The 25,660-nt window shown below is 63.1% G+C and overlaps 1 protein-coding gene across 2 annotated transcripts in view; it reads left to right on the top strand.

Moving 5' to 3' along the window:
* COL5A1 (collagen type V alpha 1 chain) overlaps positions 1–9,225 on the top strand; it is a 148,695-nt gene extending 139,470 nt beyond the window's left edge. For both annotated transcript variants that reach the window (XM_053908503.1, XM_053908502.1), the window contains exons 65-66: positions 1,811–2,044; positions 6,888–9,225. In XM_053908503.1, coding sequence (XP_053764478.1) covers positions 1,811–2,044; positions 6,888–7,034 — 381 coding nt within the window. In that variant the 3' untranslated portion in view covers positions 7,035–9,225. The remainder of the gene's footprint in view (positions 1–1,810; positions 2,045–6,887) is intronic.
* Positions 9,226–25,660: the final 16,435 nt, after the last annotated feature.

The raw sequence follows: 25,660 nt of genomic DNA, 5'->3' as shown, positions 1-25,660 counted from the left end.
TAGCCCGCCTCCTGCCTCCGGCCCGTTTCACAGACTTTAGACCGAGGTGGGACCCAGCAGAAGCTCCTGCTTATTTGGGCTTTCCCTCTGAGGCACTGCCAGCTGCCCGTGACCGTCCTGGCGGACGTAGAAGCGGGGCCCTTCCTAAAGGAATAGCTTCTCTCTCTGGACGGGCTGCCCGGGACCCAGCCCGTGGCGATAACCCCGAGGAGCCCCTTTCCCACTGGGAGGGGGGGACTCGCGGCGGGATTCGGCCGTCCCGCCGCCCTGCTCAGCCCTGGGGGCTTCGGGTCCTTCTGTGCCCCGCGCTGCTCGCTGGCCTGTCCCTGTGCATGTCTGCTTCCTCCAGTCAGTCAAGCTTCCTCCCAGAAGGAGCGCCTGATGGCCCGGACTGCCGGTTGGTATTCGGTCTTCCTCCTCAGGGTCCGACCGTGAGGCATCCGGTCACCGCGTGCAAAGCCGGAGCTGGCGGGAAGGGGCCGGATCGCCGGCCAGGCCCCCCGCCTCCGCGCTCGCTGGTTTTATGTGTGTGGATATAAGCGAGTGGGCCTCATTCCCCTTCGCGTGTTCAGCCGGCTCTTCCGGGGTCGGCTGCGGGATGGGCCTGCAGTGGAACAGCCGTGGGGCATCAGCGTGCCGGCGGGGGGGGTCGGGGGGCCAGCCTCAGACCCCGATGCCTGGCTGGAGCGGACGAGGATCGTCGGGGGTGGGGGGGGAGGGTCGGGGCGACGCCCACGTCCCCTGGCCGCGTCCTGCTGTTCAGAAAGCTGGAATCTGCTCGGGATGCGGAAACCGAGGCTCGCCTCTCGGGACGCCCCGTGCCTGCCCCGCCGAGCCCGGTAGCCCTGTTTGCGGTAACCAGCTGGTGACGCTGGAGAGAGAGAGTCCCTGAGAGCTGACACGTTGTCTTTCCCTGTTGCCGTGCCCGGGGCTTGCTGTCAGAGAGAGGGTCTTGGGAGGCTCACGTCCCCAGGGTGCCCCGACTGCCCCCTCGAAGTGTGGGCAACACTGAGCCCCGCCCCAGGCTGCAGGAAGGCATGCTCTGCTTTCCCCTGGATTCTGAGCCCCGGGAGAGGTGGAGATGGCCTTTCCCGAGTGCCATCCTGTGGCTCCCCTGTGCCTCCAGGAGGACGCCCAGTCGCCCTAGCCCTCGAGCACCCTGTGCCTCGCTCCCCGCTGGCCCAAGTTGCCCCTGAGGCCCCCTGCTCTATCTGCAGTTCTCACGGCTCCGTGGCCAGGGCCTAGTACGTGATAGGTGCCCAGCAAAAGGTTTTCATTTATTACCATGATCTCGTGAGCACCTTCCTTTGGCCGGTCCCCAGGCAGTGACAGGACTGTGAGCCATGTCTCTGCCCTCAGGGTGCTCTCAGTCCGGGGCGGGCTGCGGCCACGCACCAGGAGCCTGTGACACGGGGTCCAGCGCTGGCATGGAGGGCCTTCCAGCCCAGTAGGGAAAAGAGACAGCGAGCTAGGCTAAGGTGGGGAAGGGCGCCTGACCTGGGCAGGCTTCCTGGAGGAGGAGGAACATGAACTGAGCCCTGGAGGAGTAGGGACCCGCCAGGCCAGGAGGAGTGGGAGGGCTGTGTGGGTGTCTGGAAGAAATGATACGCGTCGAGCTCTGCTCCAGGGAGCCCCCCGGGAGCCGGTGCGCCCTGGCCTCGGGGGGCGGGGGGCCGGGAGTGTGGCACGTTTCCGGGGCGCTGCCCTTGGCGTGGCTCTCACTCTGGAGGAGACGGCACGTGGACAGAGGCGGGCCGTGCAGGAGGCCGTGTCCCCCCGCTGCTGAGCGCCCTCCCTGTCTCCCCCCCAGCTCTCCTACGTGGACGCCGAGGGCAACCCCGTGGGTGTGGTCCAGATGACCTTCCTGCGCCTCCTGAGTGCCTCCGCCAACCAGAACATCACCTACAACTGCTACCAGTCGGTCGCCTGGCAGGACGCGGCCACGGGCAGCTACGACAAGGCCATGCGCTTCCTGGGCTCCAACGACGAGGAGATGTCCTACGACAACAGCCCCTACATCCGCGCCCTGGTGGACGGCTGTGCTGTGAGTGTCACACGCGGCTGGCCCGGGGGGCGGGGTGTCACCCTCCAGGCCTCCGCTGTTCGTCCTTCAGTCCGCGCCAGGTCGGTCACCGGGCGCCTCCAGGGCCGGCCCTGCGCGGCGTGCAGGGGGCGGCGAGGGCGCCCGGCCCGGGAAAGCTGAGCCCTGACACGGGAGGCCGGGGAGCCGGGTCCGTGGCCCCATCCACGTGTGACAAGGAACCCCTGTCAGCGCGGCTGGGAACTAGAGGCTCTCTTCTTGGACAGGGCTTTCCTGGGAACGGCCGGGACCCAGGCTGGGTCTGCTCCCAAGTGCCGGGCTGTGCTCTGTGGGTGCAGGGTCAGGCCCGGGCCCCGCGCCGCCCGCCAGAAAGGGCCGCTCTGCCTGCAGGCTTGACGGGAGGCTTGCTCAGGCCGCACGGCCAGTCAGGGCTGGAGTTGCGCCCCGCTCTTTGGGCCCCGGGCCCTGGAACAGTTGCCTTTCTCTGCACGCCCGCCTGTGCCGCCCCCCCCCCCCCACCCAGAGCGAGGCGTGGGTGCCCAGGGGAGGGGCAGCCCTGGGCAGCCCGCAGGTCTGAGCCGTGTCCTCGTGTCCCGGGAGACGTTTAAGGTGCAGCCGCGCACTGGGGGCCCGGTCCTGCTGAGATCCTCGGGCGTGCCCCTCCTGGGGCCTTTGAGAGGCTGGAGGCGGAGGCCGCCAGGAAGCGTTGCTCTGAGTCTTGCTGTCCCCTCCCGGCCCCTGTTCTTCAGGGACCTGCCCGAGGTGCCCAGGCCGGCTCCCGCGGGGCCAGGTGGTTTGGGCTGCACCCCCGCTCCACGACCAGGGCCGGCCCTCCGCGGGGCCTCCCTGCAGGCATGATGTCCTTCTCCGGAAGGCGCCGTGCCGGTCACCTGGTGGCCATCCCCGGCGCCAGCCCCAGACAGGGCCCTTCCGGAAGATTTCTGGGTGGAGCAAACCATCTGTGATTTCCGGTTCTTCCAGTGGTTCCACCAGTGGCCCCGCCCCCCACCTCCCCCGCCCAACCTGCTCTTTGAACGGAGCAGCGAGGGCTTTTGTGAGAGCTGGTCACAGTGTGACCCGGGCCGGGGAGGGCGTCCCCCTGCACTGAGCTGCCACCAGGTGCGTGTGACAAGCCCGTGCTCTCGCCTCTGTGCCCGTCCCCGCAGCTGCACGCTCCCGCCCCATCCCGTCCCGGCGTGCCTGGGACCGGTCCGCTGAGGGTGGCTGGCGCCCTCTGGGCCAGGCCAGAGTGTCGCGGACGGCTCTGCGGTGCCACCTGGGCCCAGAGGGAAGGTGAGCGGGCAGAGGTGCCCGGTGTTCACCGAGAGCGGGACCCAGGCTCGGAGCTTGCCTCCGCCCCTGGCTGGTGCCCTGGCCGGGACCGCCCCCTCCGGCCCCCAGGGGGCCCTCTGGTCCTTTTCTCACCCACCCCCCGGGGCCACTGTGGGGATTACAGGGGAGGGAACGGGGGCCGAGTGTGAGGCCAGGACGCCCAGAGGGGCAGGCTCCCCCAGGCACTCTGCCCCTGCCCCCTGCGGCCCCGTGCCCTGGGATTTGTGCGGGTCAGTCCTGCGGTCTGGCCGGGGAATGTGCGGGACTCGTCCCTGCTTAAGAGCAGAGGAGTCCAGTCCCCTGGGGAGGGGTCCAGACGCATCGGTGGGGGGGGCGGGAGGGGGGCCTTAACCTCCTGGCATCTGTTCACGCTCCTGACACACGAGGGCTGCTGTGAGAAGGTCGTGAGGCGGCAGGTAAAATTATCCCTGCCTCCCTGCCTCCCGCGAGTAGAGACAGTAATAGCATCTACTTCAGAGGGTGGCTCCAGGAGCACTTCTGATCTTGCCTAAAAAGCGCTCGGGATTGTGTTCAGCCCGCCGTGAGCCCCAGAAGAACCCTCGGTTCCTGTGACTGTTCTTGACAACAGAGGCCCGCTAGTTGAAGGCAGTAGAGGCAGAGACGTGAAGGGCAGAGAAGTGTCTCCTAGAGCAGAAAGTCCTTGGGGAAGGGGCTTGAATGTGGCTCGGAGCATTCTGGAGCATCCTGGCTTCCATGGCAGAGAGGGAAACAGTCCGCTGGGGCCAGCACAGGCCATCCGGTGAGGAGAGCAGACTGGTCCTCCAGAAGCGGGGGGCCGTCCCTGCAGGGGCGACGGGGGGGGGGGGATGCTGGAAAATGCACCTCGTGGCCCAGGACCCTCAGCGGCTACGGTGCGGGCCGCCTGGCTCCCCGCTCCAGCTCAGACAGGCTCCAGAGAGCTTTCCGGAAAGATCCAGGTGCCCCCGCGTCTCTTTCTGTAGACGCTCCTTCCCCGACTCGTTGCAACAGCAAAGCCGGGAGCCGCCAGGAGTTCCCCGCGATGCTGTGTAACCGGGAGCCCGCGTGCCTGGGTCTGCCTGCGTCCTGGCACAAGGTCGAGCTCCCGGCTCCCTAACCCCAGAGCCAAAGGCCTTCCTTGTCTGGCCGTGTCCTCTGGTGGCGTGGGTGTGCCGGCGGCATGTGGGCAGCCGGTCACCACGAGCCTCCACGCCCCAAACGCCACTAGGATGGCTCCCGCTTCCGGGTAAGAACCGCTGACTGGGGCCTTCCCTTTATTTTGCAGAAGCAAATTCTGAGGCCGGGAGGGCCCCAGTGACCTGCCCAAGGCCCGTAGGATGTGACAGAATGGAGTCTCCTAATTCCCACCCCCTTCCCACCGTAGTCCGCGTCTGGCACAGCTGCACCTTGAATGCCTCCGTTGACAGGGAGCTCGCTACCACCCGAGGCAGCTCTCAGGCCGTGGTGGCAAGGTCTCAGCCTTAGGAAGCTCTTGTAGGAATTGAGCTAAAATCTCCTTGCCCGTAGTTTCCACCGCTCCTTCCTGCTTCTGCCCCTTACGTCGTACGGAGGAGACCTGGGGCCAGATGAGTCTTTGGGTGCGTGGGGTTGGGGCGGGGGCGCCCTGCGCATTGTCGGATGTTGAGCGGCGCCTCTGGCCTCAGCCCACCAGCGGCCGGGCCCCCGCCTACTTGTCAGAACTGAAAGTGGCTCTGGACGTTGCCACGGGCCTCTTCTCCCCGCGAGGGCTGCCGCCGTACGGAAAGGGCGAAGGTTTGAGGGGAGCCCCCATGGCTCCACCTTGCCCAGAGCTGGAAGGACCCGGCTCCTCCTCCACCGTGGGGTCCGTGGAAGCCAGCGCCGCTGGCCCGGAGCCCGAGACCCAGCGCCGTTGCAATCCCAGCCACGGTCCCGCCCCTTAGAAAACAGTGCGCACGTCGGTCGGCTGCCCCGATCTGCCGGAGAGAGGAGATCGTGCCCCGTCCTCACGGTGGCCGTTTCTGAGCTCTGCGATGGTCCTCGGGCATCTCTGGCTGCCGTGGCAGGACACGAGAGGGTGGGATATCCAGACCGGACGCTGGGCCAGGAAGAGCGGCAGCTCCCCCCTCAGACAGGTTTACTCTGGAAAGAAAAGATCCTATCTCTGTGGAGAGACGATGTCTCCAAGGAGAGAGCCCTGCGGATGGAGAGAGTGGGCCACGCAGGCAGGCCAGAGCTGGAGTGCGGGTGGAGGGCAGGGCCGGTGGAACGTGGAGGTGGGACACGGGGGGGGCTCCTGGGGAGCTGTGCTCAGCAAACCCCAAACCCCCAAAAAGTTCAGCACGATTTGCCAGGTCACGCCCCTCCCACGTAACTGTTCAGGGGGCCCCGCTGCCCCCCACGCACCTCCTGGTGGAAGAGAGGCCGGCCTCGGCCCTCGGCCCCCGGAGGCCAGCTGGATTCACGGGGCATCGAGGGACCAAAAACTGGGGTTCCCGCAGACGCTCTGTGGCCGTGTGGCCGGACTGAGGGGCCGCTGAGCGGGCCCAGCCCCGTGCACAGACACGGATCACCTGGCAGGGGGCCCGAGGAAGCGCGCCGCATAAATCCCGTTGTTCGTGAAGCTCCGTGCACCCTCGGGGGCCATCGCCAGCCCGTAACGGTTATTTGTGCCTCAGGAATAACGGGGTGGCGGGGCGGCTGCGGGCTCGCGGCCTGCTTAAACATGCCCTCCGTAAGTGCGCCAATAATTGCAGCCGTGGGGCCCCGTAAATCCAGGAGAGATCACCCTGTCAGCCTGGCAAACGCTGCCGTCCCTTGGGTGGGGAGGAGAGGCCGTTCGCCGGCCCTCCCGTGGCACTGCCCCGTCGGCGTGGAAAGGCACGGGCCGCCCGTAGCCGAGGTGGCACGGGCCCCGTGGCAGCCCCACCTCCCAGCGGCCCAGCGAGGGCCAGGAAGCTGTTGAATCTGACTCCCTGGTGCTCAGGGGGGCCGACGGTGAGGGCGGAGGCCCAGAGACACAGAGCCTAGGTGGACGGCCGTGGGTGCTGGCCTGGCCGGGGGAGGTGACGGCATAGGGCTCCCCACTTCTTCTCGCACCTGTGGGTGTGGCCTCCTCTCACTTCTGGGGGGTCATTGCCAAGGGCAGGGCCCACGATCCGCTGTTCTTAGAATTCTGCGTTTTGAACGTGGAGCCCAGATCGGTGTATTCCAGTAGAGCTGTGTTTTCTGTAGCTGGTCCTGGAGGGGCTGCCTTGGGGTGTCCCAGCTGGCGGGGGGGGGGGGGGGCGCGCGCGTGGGTCCGGGACCGTGGCCCGGATTAAATGGCCGGGCAGGGGGCGGGGGGTGGGGGGAGGCGGGGCGCTGCCTGCCCTGGTCCGGAACCTTCCTTCCCTCCGCCTGCCTGAAGACGTGGCAGAAGCCGGGCCCTGTCCGCGGCCGCTCGTGCGCGTGCGTGGGAGCCCGGGAGCCGGGGCGGGTGTGGCGGGTGGGGCTCAAGCGTGAGAGGGGCCCCCGGCCCCCTCTCGCTGACACGCGCCTCTCTTGTGCCTCCCAGACGAAGAAAGGGTATCAGAAGACCGTGCTGGAGATCGACACCCCCAAGGTGGAGCAGGTGCCCATCGTGGACATCATGTTCAATGACTTCGGCGAAGCGTCACAGAAATTCGGATTTGAAGTGGGGCCAGCTTGCTTCCTGGGCTAGGAGCCGCGAGCCCGACCCCCGAGAGCAACCTCGTGACCTCAGCGCGCCGTCTGCGGGCGTCCTGGACAGTGAAGGCCCCTCGTCCCTCCCCCGACCTCATCTGCGCCCGGCTCCACGCCGAGCCGGACCCCAGACCCACAGAGCAAAGGAAGAGAGCTGAGTCCCCACCCCGGAGCCGAATCACATGACCTAGACGGCCCACCGCCACCGGCACCCCGCTGTCTCAGCGCCCTTCCGTCGCCACCACGCCACGGGGACGGGAAGGGGGCCACACTTCTTGCCACGGAGCGGGGGTGGGGGCTGCACTATTCAGAGACCCCTTTTGTTGTTGTTGTTGTTGTTTTTTAAATTCAACTTGAAGATGTGTATTTCCCCTTCAAAACGTGTTCTGAGGTGAGCCTTGTAAGGGTCATCCCCACCTTGCCAGAGCGTCTGTTCTCAACTACACGATCCATTCGCGGGCGAAATGTCGTTCCACACGTGCCTTTCCGATGGATTCAAGGTGCTTCCGTTTTTGTGAGTTTTAAGTAAATATTTGTATTGTATTGTCATAAACGTGCAGTGTCCCTGACTTTCGATCACGCACGGAAACCCAGCTTCAGCCCCGCTGGAGAGTGGGGACAAGGGGTGGGCGGTCCAATCCCGGCGAGACCTGAGGAGCCCCCGTCCCCACCCTGGCCAGGAACGTGCAATAAAGTGGAATATTGCCCAGGGCGGGAGGCCATGCTGCCGTTCGACCAGCAGGCGTCCGTGGCCCTCTTCAGACAATTTTTTGATGAGCTCTGGAGGTTTTTTTCTTTTTTAATGGAGAGGAAAAAAAGAAAAAAGAGAGAGAACTCCACGCTTTGCCTTTCCTTCATGCACTTAGGTTAAAACGCAGGCATAAATTAATTTTAATTGCTTCCTTTCTCCATTCTTCTTCCCGCAGAGCCTGACGGGAGAGCGTCCGGGGCAGGGAACCCACACTTTCTGTAGATGGTCCTTACGTGATAATTGGTGCTCACTTTTAACTTGTCCTTTGTGGTGCTATCTGTTCCAAGGTCTCCTTGAAAGGCGACGCGGGGGTACCTGGCCGTGCCTCACCCTCCCGCCTTGCGTGGTCCCCGTCTTCGCCTCCACGGCGTGGGTCTCCGCCAAGGACGTTAAGGTAGACGCACGCCACCCTCCTGCCCGCTGGGCCCACGCGCTTCTGCGCCCCCAGGTCGCGGCGAGGCCCGTTTCCGGTATTAGGCTGTGGTTCTGTGATTTGAAAACACACACACACACACAAATAAAAGCTGCTTCCCGCACTGTCTGTGTCGTGACGATAGCAGGTTGTATCTGGTTGCCGAACGTTTGGTGCTAATTTCTGTGTCTGTGCTAAGAACTGAATTGAAGCTAAGGGGTGGCCCGGGGGGCCCTCAGCGGACAGGGAGGAGGGCCGTGAGTTCTGCGGGTCTCTGCAGGGCTGCCTCAGGGCCTCCTTCCCACACGAGCGATTTGGATTCCCATCTGCAAGCATCCTGGGCGCAGGTCTCGGCCGCACTGGAGCTCGGGGCTGGCGGGGCTCTGTCCGGGCACCGTGCCCTCTTCCCACGAGCGAGGGCCGGGGGCTGCCTACTGTGGGCGGGGGACACGATGGACCGGCGAGGATTGGCTGTCCCTTTACTGTGAAAAGCTGCCCTCGTGCCATGCCCTTTCCCTCCGTGCTGGGGGAAGCGGGTGGGGCCCCCGGGCCCTGCTCAGCCCCCTCGCGGGGAGAGGCGACCGGTCCGGTGCTGTCCCTGCCCACCCCGCCCCGCCAGGGAGACCACAGCAGAGAGCCCTCCGACCCCGGGCGAGACGAAATCACCCACTGGGATTTCCCGAACTCCCGCGGAAACGGAGTCTCGCTGTTGCCAAAGAAAAGCCTGGCTTCGAGGTCCTCTCACGCCTGGGATGCCGGCCTGCGCCAATGACTCTCACATTTGTCTCTTCCAAAGCAAAGCCATACGCGAGGACTGCCGAGCGGTGCCCTGCGGGGGTTGTCTAGGTCATGTGATTCCGTTTTGATTCCTCGCCCCTCCCGAGTCTGCTCTTAGTCTGTCCTCCCCATCTTCGTGGTCCCTTCAAAGCTGTCGTCATTTGTACTGAAGCCAGATGTGTCCCCTTCTCCCCCGACCACTTTGCTGCGGTATATTGCAATAAAACTTACTTCTTATATTTGCAGAAATTCTCCTGGCGTGATTCTTATTTCTCCTTGTCGGTATAACTGGTCACTTGTTGATGGAAAGGGAAAACACGATCATCGGAAAACCCACAGAAAAGGTTCTGGGACGTTGGGCCCTTTACAATACAATGTCAGATGACACCTTAAAGCCCCACAGACACGATCCTAAGCTTAACTGTGACGTCCAAGGAAGGGCGTCCTACGATATTTTATTTTTATTTAAAAAAAAATTTTTTTAACGTTTATTTTTGAGACAGAGAGAGAGCATGAATGGGGGAGGGGCAGAGAGAGAGGGAGACACAGAATCTGAAACAGGCTCCAGGCTCTGAGCCATCAGCCCAGAGCCCGACGCGGGGCTCGAACTCAGGGACTGCGAGATCATGACCTGAGCCGAAGTCGGATGCTTAACCGACTGAGCCACCCAGGCGCCCCATCATGACGATATTTTAAACCTGTGCGATGAATGAGTCCCTGTAAGAATTTTTCAATAAATCAAGTTTGCTGTTTCCACCATAAACAGACGTGAATGGCTGTCTTCTTAAGGGCGACTGGGCCGTCCCCTGCACCGAGCCCCTCCCGGTGGCCGCGGAGAGCGGAAGGAGGCCATTGGCGGCCAAGGGGGCGCTTCCCCCAGAAGACACAGCCGTGGGCCCGTCAAGGACGGAGACGTTCCCTGGGGGCCGTCAGGATGTGGCCAGGCGCCAACCCGGGGGACGCTGTGGCCGCGCCTGGGTGTCCGGGCTCATCCTGGGCCCTGACGCACGTCCCTGGGGCTCCCTCCCCACCCTGCTGCCCAGCTGCACCTCCGGACCCCACTTCTCGGCCCCTTGGAGCTGCTCGGGGCGTGGGGCTCGCCCGGCCGCTGACCACGAGCTCCAGCTTCGACCCTGGCTCTCCCAGTCTGCAGCAGGGGCTCCCTCTTGTCACCGGCCTCCTTCTCGGGAGTGCCGCGTCCCCGGCGGACCTGGAGGGGGTCCCCAGCCCACCTGAGATGAATTTGCAACAGAGCCGGAGACACATGTTGGTTGCTTCAAGCCAGTGACGTCCGGGGTGGTTAGCTGCTGCACCAAAGCCTGGACTGGTGTTTCTCAAAGTGTGGTCCTTTGGCACAGAAGCAGATTCTCGGGCCCCGCTGCCGACCTGCTGAATCAGACTCCAGGCCTCAGGGGGCCCTGCTGCGCCCCCAGGCTCAACGCCCCCTGGCCTAGGCCATCCTGAGCTCGACGGACTCGGCCCCTGAGAGCGGGGCACTCCTCTCGCAAAACCTCGGCGTCACTGAAGGCAGGCATGCAGCCCGGACTGTCATCCCAGGACAGGAGGCTCCTGTCTCCAGGGCGGAGCATTTGTCCGGGTCGTCCTCTGCTCCCTGTGGCCTCTCGCAGGCAGGTTATTCCCGAGGGAAGAAGTCACAGGTGGAAGGGCGGTGGCCAGGCTGGTCGCCGGTGACCGTGCTGGAGGGTGTCACGGGGAACGGATGAGGTCTGGAGAGGGCCGGCGGGGACCAGGACCCCCAGGGGCTGAGGATCAGCGCCAACACCGAGAAACACTGAGGGACACGCCGGGCGCAGCTCAGCCGTCCCCCGCGTGAGCAGCCGCGCTTTGCTCAGAACCCGGATGTGGATGACGAAGGCTCCAGATGCTCGGCTCAGGCGATGACCACGCAGGGTGGGGCCCCCTCAGAGCCAGACGGGTCTGAGGGCCGCCGCAGTGACTCGGGAGGCAGAGGGGACAGGCCGGGCGTGCGCGCCGAGGGCACAGGTCGCCGGATGACATCCAACAGGCGGGAAGCTGGTTCATCCACTCGTTCGTTCGTTCGTTCAGGGAGTTCGTTGGCCGCGTGCCGTGTGCCAGGCTCTGGGGACCGCGGAAGAGTCCCGTCTGCACAGAGCTCTCGTCCCAGTGGCGACGGACGTGAGCAGACACAGGCACGAAGCCTGTCGAGGGGGATAAGTGCTCAGGAGAAGTACAACGCATAAGGGATAAAAGTGTACTTTTTTAGAAGCATAAAGGAAGAGGCACAAAGCGAGAGAGAAAACGTGTGCCCGTGTGTGTGGTGTGTGCCAGATGTGGGACGCGGCAGGACCCGTGTTTGGCCGGCTCCGGGCCCCGTGTTAGGACAGAGCCAGCGTCGGTCGTCACCCAGGTGAGAGGTGGCCGTGCAGGGGACGCACCGAGGATCGCAGTCTGGATATTTCCAGCGTGGAGTCCGCAGGGCTTGCCGAGAAGGGCAGGAAGCGAGCAGGCCGGGACCCCAGGGGGACGCCGGCTCTGGGACGAGACCCCCAGTACCACGTGCGCGTGCAGGTGTGGGCACACCTGTGCACCCAGGGACACAGCTGTGGCCTGGCCAGAAGAACGCAGTGAGGACAGCTGGCTCCGGGACCCAGGCCCAGATTCTGCCAATACCCAGCACTCAGAGCCCCTGTCGGCCCCTCCGTAAGACACGAGACGCGTGAGGGTCACCGCCGCTCTGTGACCGGAGGTCCCTCAGAGCCTGAGACGAGCTGCCTGTGTCTTTGAATGGAGAAGGGGCCGAGGGGACAGGAGGTCGACTTCACAAATCGCTTTGGGCCCTGGGGGAGGGGACCGCTCGCGGTCATGAAAGGAAATGGCCCCGTCCCGGAGCAGGAAAGCCAGGGAGGGTCTCTGGTTCCTCCTCCACGGAGAAGGGGCCCCTGCTAAGCCCCTGAGCGGGGAGCACGCTCGTAAGGCAGCCATCGCCGTGTGCGGGGACGACGTGGGTCCTTCTGGTGACGCCCACTGACGTCTGCTCACCGGCGGCTCCCTAAGCCGCCTGTCCGTTGAAATCACCTGCACAACTTCCTAGAGATACAAGACCTAGACCTTCTAGGATACGCGCTGCCGAAGGGAGCACACGCCTAGACTTCCAACCCGAAGGCCACCGGGGGCGGGGGAGGGGAGCAGCTAGAGCCCCGCAGCCTTGTGATGGGCAGGGGCTCGGGACCCCTGCAGGTACAGCCGTGTCCGTCCCACCCACACGGACTCCTGCAGGTGGGGCCCCCCTCCCGTCCTGGCCCCCACCCAACCCTCCCCGCCTCCACCCCCGTGGCACCCCTCGCCGCGCAAAGCGGGCTGAGCCAACACCCGCGACCAACTCCCACGCTGAAAACTGACCAGCGGGATCCAAGAACTCATTCTGCATGAGGTCAGAGGTGTGTATGCACAAAGTGACGTGCAGCTCAGATACGCGGACGAAATAGAAGCATGTCACGGAGATGACAGATGCTAGATTTAAGCTATAAAACAGCGCGCGTGGATGTCGCCCAAGATTTAGATACCTCTAACCCAGCACAATCTGTCTGGAGCCTTCCAAAGTAGTCACCCGGTCTGATCTAAAAATCTCACAAACGAACTTCATCACGCGGTCGGTTTCAACAGAAGAGAGGAGAGCAGTCCAAGGATTTGCCCCCAAAAGGGTGACAAGGACTGTAGCTGACAGGGGCCCTCCCCTCACCGGCCACGCACTGGGAGCACACGCGAGTGGGCGTCCTATACCCACCAGCCTGTCCCGTCGCTGGGGTCTGTTTTTGTGCCTGAGGCAGGAAAACACCACTTTCCGGTAATCTCCCAGGACTAAACCCTTCAACAAGTGCCACGCGCACAAAGCATCCCGCTTCCCACCCCCCACCCCCCAAACCGACCAATTTTATCACGTGGGTTTGGGAGCAGTCCGCTTCCCGGGCGTGTGTTGGGAACTGACATGTTCCCCGGTGCGGGGATCTTCTCAAATTCATGTTAAACCTAAGCAGCCACTTTGTACGTGCGTATTATTTCTCGCTACGGAAGAAACTACCCCGAACTAAGAGACGCGACACAGCACGTGTGCGTCGGCTCACATTCTTGCGGTCAGGCGTCTGGACGCAGCTCACGCGGGCCCTCACTTCGGGGCCTCCCCAAAATGGCAGGCGCGGTGCCGGCCTCGGCCAAGGTCTCCTCCAGAGACCTGACCGCGGAGTGATCCGCTGAGCTCAGACACATCGTTGGCAAGATCTCTTGAGTACCGTTGGGCTGAGGGCCTCCGGTCCTCACTGGCTGTCGGCTGGAGGCCTCTTGGGGCCACACTGTGTATTTGTCTGTCTGCTTCTTCGTTTGCTGCCTTCCCAAGAGTGTACTGGCCTGTCCGCTTTGTCACCACGGTGTCACAGGGCACAGAGCAGCCCTGGCACTTAGTAGGTGCTCACTAAACATCCCTCTTCTGTCTTGCTTGTGAGGCCAACACAAGGGGGAGCCAAGTCCTGGTGTACCGGCCCAGGAAACGCTCGGCGGGGACCAACAGTGACAGGCTTCTGGAAAGTTCTGGAGCAGGGGGAGCCCAAGGCAAGGAAGCCACGACAGGACTTCAGGACTTCTGTCTTTGATCCTCGTGCCTCAGTGGGTCGTTGGCTTGCCATTGAGTGGTCTTTCCACTGGCTGGGAGCCTCCCGAGGGCGGGTGGGGATGTCGGATTCCTGCCCAGGTGCTGTCACAGGTGAGGGTTGGGCAGGAACGATTGGAGCCCTGAGCCTGGAGCCCGAGCCCAGGTTTCTAAGCGTCTCACAGCCAGGAGCCAGAGGGCAGGGGCGGGAGGCTCGGGACCGAGGGAGGAGGACAGAGGGAGGCAGAGGGTGGGGACGAGAGCATTCCAGGGACAAAGGGGAGCCGGGTTCTAATCCTGGCCCACCAGTGACAACCTGTGTGGCCCCCACCCCCAGGCAGCCCCTTTCCTTCTCTGTGCCTCAGTTTCCCCATCCACAACAAGAGATGCCCTCAAAGTCATAGTAGCATACCCGGGCCTGAGCCTTGCCATATGGACTCATTTCCTCTCTGTGGTGCCTCTCAGCTAGGTTTTGTCTGGTTTCTTGCACAGAAAGGACTTCTCAGTGTGTTACTGTCTTTAAAATAAATTCAAATGAGTCTGGTCAGTCTGTTACAATGGTGACTTCCAAAGCCCAGTGATTCCTTAGGCTTTTAAGCTTGATTTATAAACCTTATTCTGTAGGTAACAGGTACGTTTTAATAACTCTCGTTAAGGGGCCTATGAATAATTCTTATTACATTTGCTGACTCAGGAAGTTTAAAGCATCATGACTGTCTTACGATGGGGGTCGCGACTCCAGTGACACACTGGGGCAGGGGCTATCGGGCGGGTGGGGTTGGGACTTCTGGCTCTGTCTCAGAGACGCCCCTCCCCGGGGCAGGTGACAAGTGGCCGGGGCAACTGGGTGGGATCCTCCTCCCCCTCCCCCTCCCCCGCTTCCCCGAGCCCGAAGACGCTGCTTGGTGGTCCAGAGCCTGTCCTCCGTGCAGGGCCAGCTAGACTGGCTCTTGGTGACATCCCTGGCCGGGCCGCCTACCCCCCCCTTCCCACTGTGTGCAAATGATTGGTTGTGCAAACCTTGCCGACCTGGGGCGGCCTCGGATCATTGTCCCACCGAGCTGGGGAATGAGAGAGGGCGGCCAGGGCTTTCCCTAACGACACAAGCAGGCAGGCTGCCCTTCCCCCAGGGCCGTGGGGTCTTCGCTGGGAAGAGCGTCCCAGCCAAGGGGAAATGAGGCCCCTTACCCAGGATGCTCATTAACTAGGCTGTGAGTCCTAGGGCCTGTGAGGCTGGCGCCAGAGGCCTCGGGAGGAAGCGGTCACTGACGTGAGAATCAGACCCGGAGGTTAAGGTGGGCAGCCGCGGCCTCAGAGAGCCAGGGAGCGCCTTGAGCGGCACAGACGGGAGCCACGGAGCGGGGCAGAGCCCGCCGTGGCCGCGGGACCTGCCGTCCTGGCCATCGTCTCCCTCCTGTGCACTGTGGCCTGGACGGCCGACACCCGTCCGGGTGAGTCAGACCCAGCTGCGCAGGCCCGACACCGGCCTCCGCTCGCCGGCCACGGGCTGCGTGCCAGCCCTCGCTAAGCACGTTTTCAGCCTCATTTTCCAGACGAGGAGGCTGCCGGGCACAGAAATAGATGCAGCCGGACCGGAGGGAACGGGAGCTTCTCTGGAGCCCGACCGGCTGGGCCCAAGCCCCGGGAGGCTTCCCCTCCGGGCCTCGGGGTCCCCGTGTGGGGGCGACCGTCGGGTCCCACACGGGCGCTGCGTGTGAAGGCAGAGCGGGGACGGCCGCCCAGGTCAGATTCCTGCCGCTGGCGCTGGCCCTGGGGGACTTGGAGGCTCTGGGGACAGGTGAGCCCCACTGGGTCGCTGAGGTGGCAGGGAAAGGGAGGGACCATCACAGGCTCCAGATCACCTTTCCCCGGCCAGCGGCTGTCCCCAGCGGTTGCACCGCCCCGATCCCGACCCGTGGGAGGCTCTGGACGAGGCACTCTCTCACCGGGCGGGAACTTCCAGAAGCTGCTGCCTTCACTAGCCGAGCCCGGGAGAGGAAGGACGGGGACAGTTTCCCCTGCGTGACCCTGGAGAAAGGTCTGGAACAAGTGAGGCCAGAGGCGCATGTGGCTCTTGACTAGAATATCACGGGACGCTTAATTTGCCCCCAATTTCTTATAAATATCTACTGTCATTATTTATTGAAAGTCCCCAGTGTTTATGAAGCTCATTCTCAACACCGTGGATGCTACTCAGGTTTTAAACGTTTGCGTCGTCTAATGTATCCTCCCCCGAGGACAGAAGCCCAGAGGGGTTGATGTCATGCCCGAGGACACGCAGCACTGAGGAGCTGGGCTCCCCCTGGTCTGGAGGGCTCCCAGGCCATCTCCTCGCACCTGACCAGCACCCATGGCCGGGGGTTGGAGGGGAAAGAGAGGCAGGAAGCCCCAGTTTCAGGCTGACCCTCCAGTGGTCCCCGGCAGCCTGCCCAGGCCCGAGGTCACCTCACGGGCAGAAGTCTGCCATCGGGTGGCCTGACAGTGGGATCAGGAGCGGAGCCCTGCCGGGCACTTTGCGTTTCTCTGCAGGGGTGAAGTGGCGGGTCCGGAGGGCTCCGACAGGCTGACCGTCCCCCGAGGCTGCCCGGGGCTGCCCGGGGACGCGGGGCCCGAGGGAGAGGCGGGCGTCGATGGAGAGAGAGGCACGTGCCCCCGGATCGGGCGGGGTCACCGAGCCCCCCCTCCTCCTGTCAGACCCTGGGGTGGGCACGTCCCCTGCCCGTCTCTAGCCGGAGCCCGGGGGGCCGGGGCCCTGCTCAGAAGCAGCGTCGGACGCCGACCCGAAGGCCCGTCGGGCCCCGCGATTCCCCTACGAGGGATCTGGCCTCCGGAGTGTTTTAGGAGCTCACGTTTGGGGTACGGTTGACCCCGGAGTGCCCGCCTTGGGCTGCACACGTGTGCTAATATGTGGAGTTCTGCTGGATGCAGTCTGGTGCCGTGAAAGCATTTTCTCTTCCTCACGGTTCTCGTGCTGCCGTTTGCTCCTCTGCGGCTGCCTGTGCGGTGAGAGCACGGTGCGTGTGCCCAGAAGGGGCAACGATGAGTCGGTCCACCATTCACGGGACCATTAAGGCTCCTCTGGTCTACACTGGGCCTCCAGCAGCGACATTTGGGGACGGGGGTCAAGGCTTCCACGCGAGCTTTCTCCTGCGCCTGAGGGGTTGGCGCCCACCCACCTGACTGTCCAAAGACCAAGTGTCTTTTTACGGAATATCTGCTTCCTGGTCCTTGACCCAAGGCCGGCTTTTGAGGCCACGGGAAGACAGAGGTCCGGCCCTCACGTAGCTCCCTGATCTCACCCGAAAATTGAGGCCACCACGTTCTTCTATGTTTCCCTCAGATGAGGAAACGGAGGCACGCGGGGGCCAGCATCCTCCCTGAGTCCCACACCAGGAAGGGGGAGAGCGGGGCCTCGGTCGCCCGGGGGGGACTGGGGACAGGCCGTGGTGTGGGCGGACCTGCCGTGTGCGGGCGCCTCTCCCCAGAGTGGGGGCCCTCCTGGCGTGGGGCGCCAGCCTGCATAGAAGGCAGATGCGTGCCAACAGCCCGTCGAGGGGGCTATCGGGGAGGGGGGCGCCCCAAGCCCGGGGTGATTAGGTGCACGCTGAGGGGCACTTGGTGGGGACCCTGCTCTGGACATGGAATCAGATCCTACGTGGAGGGGCTCTTGATGACCCCGCCCTCGACGGCATCCGGGGGCTGGGGCTCAGCCGAACCTCCTCGCCCTGCAGGGACACACTGCAAGAGAGGCCGGCCGTGTCCCCGGGGACCGGTGTGTCAGAGTCTCCGAGGAGGTGTCCATGTTCCGGGCCCCTCGCTAGACAGCAGGGCTCCGAGGGCGGCCCGGGCCTGGGCGCACCACGCAGAGGTCAGCGGAGGCAGGAATCGGCGGCAGCCCCGGGCCCGGGCCCCACGGGACGGTCTGGTCCCATCCTGTGGCTGCTCCGTGACACCAGGCAGTGGTTCCGAGGACAACGGAGGCCGGGTGGACCTTCCTACTTGGGGCAAAGATCTCAAGTGGAATTTTGTGGCCGTCCTTTGTCCATGATACATGCGTGTTTGGAATTTGCGGGAACTCCCGGTTCCCCTGGAGCCACTGGGAAGGCAGGACCACCCGGGCCCAAAGGTAACAACGTGATGAAGAGTGAAGGCCCCTGGGCGGGGACCTGGGTGCCTGTCCATAGAGAAATGAGAGAGGTACACAGACAGGAAGATAGGGGGACAGGGAGACAGAAGGACAGGGGGACAGGGGATGGGGAGACAGGGAGACAGGGGATAGGGAGACAGGGGACAGGAGACAGGGAGATAGGGGACAGAGGGACAGGGGATGGAGAGACAGGGGACAGGGGACGGGGAGACAGGGCATAGGGAGACAGGGAGACAGGAGACAGGAGACAGGGGATGGGGAGACAGGGAGACAGGGGACAGCACACAGGGTAACAGGGAGACAGGGGACAGGGGGACAGGGGATGGGGAGATGGGGACAGGGGACAGGGAGACAGAGAGGTTATAGGACAGGACACAGGGAAACAGGGGACAGGGAGATAAGGGAACAAGGGGACAGGGAGACGGGAGACAGGACACAGGACACAGGGAACAGGGAGACAGCAGACAGGGGGACGGGGGACAAGGGAGCAGGATCCCATGCCTAGGCCTGGGATCCAAGTCCAAGGGCCCACTCTCCCTGTTACACCCCAGCAAGCACGCCTTCTCCACCAAAGACCGGGACAGCGATTCGAGTCCTGAAAACTGCGCTCAGGTGTACCAGGGGCCTGGTGGTGTCACCAGTGTCACCTGTCAAACCTCGACGGCCAGCACCTCGGGGGCGCCACAGACGCGAGGCCTACAGGGTGTCGGAGCGAAGGAGCGGCTGGCCCGGCGTGGCCCCCCACACACGGTGGCAGGAGGGACGGCTGGTCTGGGGCCCGCAGGCAAGGGAGTGCGGGCTCAGGGTCCCTGCCCTGCTCCCCCGGGGGGCCCTCTGTGCTTCGTGCCCTTCCGGGACGCCGACGCCTCGTCTCCCCGCCGGCTCTCGCCGACCACGCGTCTTCTCAATACGCACACTTGCTTCCTCGCTCAGCACACGCGGGTGTCGCCGTGGCCTGCGTTGCCCCGACCGCTGGTCACGCCCGCCCCTGTTCACCTGCCTCACCGCCGCTTAGCGTGGAGGGGGCCTGCTCAGGGGCGAGCCAGTGCAGGACTGCGGCCCCAGCCCTGAACGGGGTGGAGGGGTGGGGGGGGGGGGGGTGCGGGCAGAGCAGAGGAGGACGGGCCTCTCCTGGACCGAGCCCTCGGCAGCGAGGACGGTGCCCCCGCGTGCAGCCGTAAACCCAGAGCTGAGGACCTCGCCGTGCCTCGACCTCCCACCCTAGAGATGGGGTCCTCCTGGGACTGATCTTCCTTCAGGAAGTCGTAGTTTCAAAGACACAACGAAATCTTGAGAGAAAAACCGCGACCTCCTGAGGGCCCTGTCACTATGGCCCGTTAAGACTGTTAAATACAGAAACATTTTTAGCCTGGCAAGCCAGAAATTCTTTTTAAGTGTTGTTTTAAAAAAAAAAAATCTGTTTAATTGGGGCTCCTGGGTGGCTCAGTCTGTGGAGCGGCCGACTTCGGCTCGGGTCACGATCCCGCGGTCCGTGCGTTCAAGCCCCGCGTCGGGCTCTGTGCTGACGGCTCGGAGCCTGGAGCCCGTTTCGGATTCCGTGTCTCCCTCTCTCTCTGCTCCTCCCCCGCTCATGCTCTGTCTCTCTCTGTCTCAAAAATAAATAAAGGTTAAAAAATTTTTTTAAAAAAATCTGTTTGAGAGATGGGCTAAGAGCTAAAAAAAAAAAGTAATTTTTATAAATATTTAACTTGAGCCTTGCCGTGTGTCACTTATAAATGCTCTCATGCTTTCAGCACTTGACAGTGTCGCATCAAACAACAGAATGCTACGGGCACCAGTGACAGTCACAGCAAAGTTTATTGCACTGAGAGGCAAGGCCGACCGACCGGGACCGACACTCTTGATCAGGGTGCGGCCGCGAACAGCCGGGGTACAGAGTTCTTATGGCCGATCACACCGGTTTATCATCACCTGGGAACAGAACAGAGAAACAGTTGCCAGATGAGTTAGAAACAGTTGCCGGATGAGGTGATTATTTTAGACTTTCTGCCTCTAAGTTGCAACCAGTGGATCTCCTTGACCCTGCCTCTGATGCTCTTTTCTTTGAGCTTTTGTCTCCTTCATCGGTGAAGCCTGATTTACAAGAGTAGGAAGCATAATTTACAAGAGTAAAGCAAGGCTGTTGTCTCTTGACCTTCAGTGTCAGGACAAAGCTGTTATTTTTCAAGCTATGCGTTAGCCCTACACTACAATTTAACCCTCACGATAGGATTTTTTTAAAAATACTTCTACGAATGCAAAGATATTTGGGAGAGGAAGGGGCTCGTGCAATTAACCTGATGGCATGACAGGGATTTATTTGCATTATATATGCATGTGAGTGCGTGAACCCGCAGGGGCTTCGGGAAGGTGTAACCGGCTGGGGGGCCGCTGAAGGGCTGCCCAGGCCACCAGAGCAGGGGGCCGGGGCCAGATTGGAGCCTGGGCCAGGGCCGGGCGTGTCCCCTGGGCTGGACTGTCCCCCGGGAAAGGGGACAGTGGCCTGTGAGGTCTGTGCATACGTCCCTTGGATTCTCAACTGTGGCTGTGACCTCTGTGCTCATGGCAGGGCACGGGGTCCCGCCTGGGAAGCCTAGCTTTGACGGGAGTGACCCCTGAAGACTCGGGGAGCAATGACCCCACCCCGCGAGGTCAGGACAGCGCACCCGGAAGTCCCGGCTGCAGGAGGGAGGGCGGTCGTCGGATCCAGGCCGGGCGGGGGACACCCGCGGGAACGGGCCTGAAGCTGTAAGTTTGGTGGCAGGCGCCCCTGTCCCCTGGGTTTCCACCCCATGACGTGTCCCCTCCCCGGCCTGCTCTCCGTGCTGCTGAACCCCTTCCAGCTCCAATGCGATTTCTGGTTTCGTCTGCCCTGTGCCGTCCCTCGGGGAGGAAGGCCCTTCTCCCTTCCAGCCGGGTGACCTGGACCTTCCATCATCGCACCCAGTGGCCCTGGGACCCTTGGGCTCCAGCCTCCCCCCCCCCCGCCCCCCGCCCTGTCGTCAAACCCAGCACATGCTGGGGGCCTGGCCTGGGGCTCTGTGGGGCTCCCTGCCCGGGTCGGCTGTCAACACACGTGCTATCTGTGAGCGCTGGGGTCTGGGCCTCCCAAGGTCAGGGTCCCAGAATGGAGCCGCCTCCCTCGTGAACAAACAAGTCTCTGTGTCACTGGTGAGGTGACAGGGCCCTGTGTCCACGCAGACCTGGGTCTCCCTGGGCCCGGTCAGGTCCAGGCTGCGTGACCTCGGGCCAGTCGCTTGACCCGTCTGAGTTCTCTCTAATGTGACGGTGCCCACGGTTTGGGTCAGCGATAGACCAAGGGCTCAGTGAACAGGGACGTTGGTATCGCCCCACCCCCACCCCCACCCCCCACACCTGCCCCTCCCGGCCGCCCTCCCTGGCCTGGCCGCCGTGCCCGAGCCCGGCCTCAGTTTCTGGTCCGCTGTTTCACAAGCTGAGAGGAGGAGCCCCTTGGATTCTAGTTCACTGTTGTAAACTGAGGCAGCCCTGGCCCAGCCCCCACAGCTTCCCTCGTGCCCCCCGCCCCTCTGGCAGCAGGGCAGGGTCGTGGCTGTTGTGCTGGGCGCCACTTCTGCCCGGCATCGCCGGCTGCCCACACTTGCCCCGGGGGCGTGCTCTGAGGGGGGGAGCAGAGACCAGGCTGCCTGGAGGAGGAGACACCTTTGGCGTCAAAACCCACCATGGAGCCTCCCGGCCCGAGGCACGTCGCCCCCTCCCCAAATAAAGCTGACCTCTGGGGGCTGCGAGGGGCCCCAGACCCTGAAACCAGCACGGTGCTGTCGCCCCGGTCCACCAAACCCACTTGCTCCTGTCCCTCCCTCCCCTTTGCCCGGGTTCACACGTCCTTCCAAGGATCTGAAGCCTTAAGAGCCATTTGCAAGAAAAGGGCTTGGAAGGGGCCACCTGGTCGATTTCAGGCTCCGTCAGGTCTGGGTGGAGCCCAGTGTCGCTCTCCAGAAGCGGGATGATGTTTAGGGCTGCATTAACGGAGGCATGGAATCTAGAACTGAGGAGGAGACAGCCACACTCCTGTCTGCACAGGTCAGACCGCACCTGTGCCTTAGGCCCCGAGCGTCCCACTTCAGAGGACCCAGGGAGGGGGCACTGCCTGGAAAAGGGGGCACAGACCTGGCAGCAACACCGTGGGAAGTTCCGGACGGCCGGGGAGAAGAGCAGCGGGCGACACTCGTGGCCCCACACCGGGAGGACTGGCTGCACTGGGGGCTCCTGGGCCCCAGAGGCCCCTCCCAGCCCTCGGGCCTCTGTCCTCTCCCAGTGACCTCCCATCACAAAGGGTGAGACTCGAGCTGGTCCTGGTTCTCTGGGACTCCCGGTCTCAGCCCTGAGCACCCTACCTGCTGGGAAACTGAGTCCGGGACAAACCAGGATGGTGGTCACCCTGCCAGGAGGTCAGCCCCTCCAGAATGGCTGCGTCTGCAGGTGCAAAGCCCTCTCCGGGGTGCAGGCGGGTCAACCACCCCCAGGGCGCCCCCGGCCCAGACGGAGGGATGAGACCATTTTCCACCAGAACTGAGCAAAGTCCTCACAGGGGCCAGGGTTCCCCCACTTGTGCCTCACTGCCCGGCAGCCTGGGGGACATCTCAGCACAGCCCTTGTAGGTAGGACCCAGCCCGCTCGCCTGTGCCGTGTCCCGCTGCGTGACCCCGAAGCCCTCGCCGGCCCGTGCGTGCACCCCGCCGTCCTACACAGCGCGCCCCACACGTCCAAGGTCAGCGGGAGGGCGCCGGAGGGCGCCCGGTTTTGTTCGGTCGACGTCCTGCCTCCGCTGACTTGGAGGGCGGCCCAGAGAACAAACGTCCCATGTCGCTCCAAGGGAGGAGCTTGGGACCCAGACCCTCAGGAGCGCGTGGCTGTTGCCTGTGGGCCGAATGGACCTCACGAGAGAAAGAACCACGTAGGGAAGATCTTAGCCATTTGCAAGCGGCATAAAATGCAAGAAAAAGCCCAGGAATTCGAGGTCTTGCAGAACTGGAAAATACCAGACATTTCCAGACCCCAAACAGTGACAGATGGGATTTTTGTTTTAAAGCCCTCGAGTAGAAGACCAGCGGAATGAGGTTGGGAACGGAGCGACTCAGCCTGTGTGTCATGTTCTTTCTGCCCGAGCTTGGGAGCCCTGAGCAGGCCTCCCTGTGACGCAGGCGGCAGGAGGGGCTGGGCCCCCGGGCGTCGAACCCTCGCCTGAGGGAGAAACAGGCTTGCTGGTTTACAGCCCTGACTAACGGAAGCTGCTCGGTAAAATCTCTGGTGGGCACTCACCTTCCCAAAGAGGCGGCCTCCGTGAGGACGGGCGTGGAAGGCTGCCTGTGCGCCCTGGTCCTAAAACCCACCCTGGCTGTCATTGTCCCAGTGACTAATCGGCCATATGGGGAGGGGGCGGCCAATTATCTGATTCCCGGAGCCTCACAGAAGGCTGAAAGCCCCTCCCGCCCACCCCGCTCGATGGCAGGAGTCCCAGTCAGGAAGCCAGGAGAGCCACCAGCCATCTGGAAATGTCCATCTGTCCCGAAGCAGCGAATACGGCCCTCCCAGAGCCCCCCCTCCCGCCCCCACTCCTTCTATGACTACAGAGGGGCGTTCTGAATTTTAACTGCGGTTGAACCGTCAATGGTCAGATCTTGGGACTGGAAACTAAGGCCCGTCCTGGTTCCCGCTTTCACACAGAGCAAGAGTCGGCGGCCCCGCAGCCCCTGACAGAGGCCGCTTGTCTTTCCTTGAAGATCTGCAGGCGTAAGAGGCCGGCTGCCATCTGGGACCTCGTGGCCTGGGGCCGTGGTCCCTGACGTCAGAGCTCTCCCTCCCGTGGAATCTGGCCCTGCTTCCCTGCGGAGCTCATCCACGGAGGGGCCAGGGGAGGGTGCGGCAGGAAGCTCCAAGCACCCTGTTCATCCAGGGTGCTCAGAAGGGGCGGCACTGGGCCGCTGACCGGGCCGCCAGAGTCCAGGGCAGAGCGAGCACCCGAAGAAAACAAAACAGCCCCACGCGGAGGGACACGACAGGCTCGCGTGGCCTTAGGTGCAGCGGCCCGCACACCTCCGTGGTTTCCAAGTCTGAGAAGCTCCAAGGGGCCTACGTGCCGCCCAGCTGTCTGGCTGCTCCCGGGGCTCTTGTCCTCGGGCCGTGTCAGCACGAGGTGTGGGACACATCCCTGCACACTTGCTCAGGTCTCTTTTTCCTCCCGGCTCTGCTGTCCTCTTTATTTTATTGTATTTTATTTTAATTTTTTTAATTTGACAGAGAGAGAGAGAGAGAGAGAGAGAGAGCAGGGGAGGGGCAGAGAGAGAGAGGGAGACACAGGATCCGAAGCAGGCTCCAGGCTCCGAGCCGTCAGCACAGAGCCCGACACGGGGCTCGAACCCACGGACCGTGAGATCATGACCTGAGCTGAAGTCGGCCGCTTAACCGACGGAGCCACCCGGGCACCCCTATAGGGTCACTTCTATAAAGAAAAGCTTGTGTCCTTGCAGTCAGTGAGCTCACGAGGGAATCGATTTCTAGAGAAAATTTCACAGATGAGGAACAGCCACTACATCACAGATGTGTTAAGGACCCACCGAAAGGAGGGTGGCCCTGTCCTCGGATGAATGCAAAGTGGCCGTTTAGAGCAGGTCACGGCGGGGGGAATCCCTCCCGGGGAGACCGCCACAGTCAGAAGACACAGCCACGGGCCCAGCCTTGTGCTGCCCGGAACGCACGAATCGGTAACGGGGACCGGACTTCCTTGTGAAAACACGGGAAAAACAGGACCAAGTTCAGACATTCTCTTCCGAGGCGGCGGAGGCGACGGGGGCGGTGAGGAGCCGCGGGAACCCGGTGTCGCGGGGACAGCAGCGGCCTTGCCCGGGGCCGCCCGACGGGCACAGAGAAGGCCGGAGGCTGTGCAGGGCTCTGCACCGAGCAGGCGGGGGTTTCATCAGTGCCTTGAACAGCGCTCCACAGAGGGCGTCCGGGCTGAGGGCAGGCGAGAGACGTGGGGACGCGGTGGGACAAAACCGCCCGCGCTCAGAACTGGCACTCGTGGAACAGCAGAGCGGACAGGGCCAAGCAAGCCTCACGTGGGCCTCGCCTCGGGCTGCAAGGGCGGAGAGAAAAGCTTGCAAACCGCCAGAGGAGAAGAGGCATGTGCTTCAGAGGAGCTGCCATGAGACTTTGGGCAGAAATAAGGGCATCTACGCCCAGGGGGGGGCTCAGCTGGTTAAGCGCCCCGCTCTTGGTTTTGGCTCAGGTGGTGATCTCACGGCGCATGAGTTCGAGCCCCGCATCAGGCTCGGCGCTGACGGCACGGAGCCCGCTTGGGATTCTCTCTCTCCCTCTCTCTCCGCCCCTCCCCTGCTCGCTCATACTCTGTCTCTCAAAAGAAAAAAAGAAAGAAAGAAAAAACATAATGGCATCTAGAAACACAGGTCATGCATTTTCAGGCGCTGAAAAAAAACTGCCAAGCTAGAATTTCACACCCAGGGAAGATGCTCTTTGAAAGGGAGGCAAGACGAAGGTGTTTCCAGAAGACCTCTGGGCAGGGACCTAATTGACCACCCGCAGACCCAGATTCAAAACAAGAAAAAACAAACACGGGAAAGGAAGCAGCAATGGGGACAAGTCACACGGGGTGAGGACGCGGGCAGGCAGGGGCGGAGGCAGGGGCCCCGTGGCACCTGTGTCGCTGTCCCGTGGGGCTCTGGCAGGTGACGAAGCAGGGGCGGGGGGAGCGATGGCGAAAGGCAGGAGGGGACGTGGTTGCGGGCTTTCAAGGTCTTTGCTGGTGACGGGATGCAGGGACCATTGACCTTGGCTGTAAAAGGTCCGGGGAGGATGAGCAGTCTCAGCTGTAGAAGCGAAGGGGTAGGAGGAGGATGTACGGATGAGAAGCCGATGGA

This window comes from Panthera pardus, unplaced genomic scaffold (assembly GCF_024362965.1).
Source record: "Panthera pardus isolate Hobbes unplaced genomic scaffold, ASM2436296v1 HiC_scaffold_20, whole genome shotgun sequence".
In the NCBI taxonomy this organism is placed as follows: Eukaryota; Metazoa; Chordata; class Mammalia; order Carnivora; family Felidae; genus Panthera; species Panthera pardus.
This window is presented reverse-complemented; position numbering and strand designations above follow the sequence as displayed.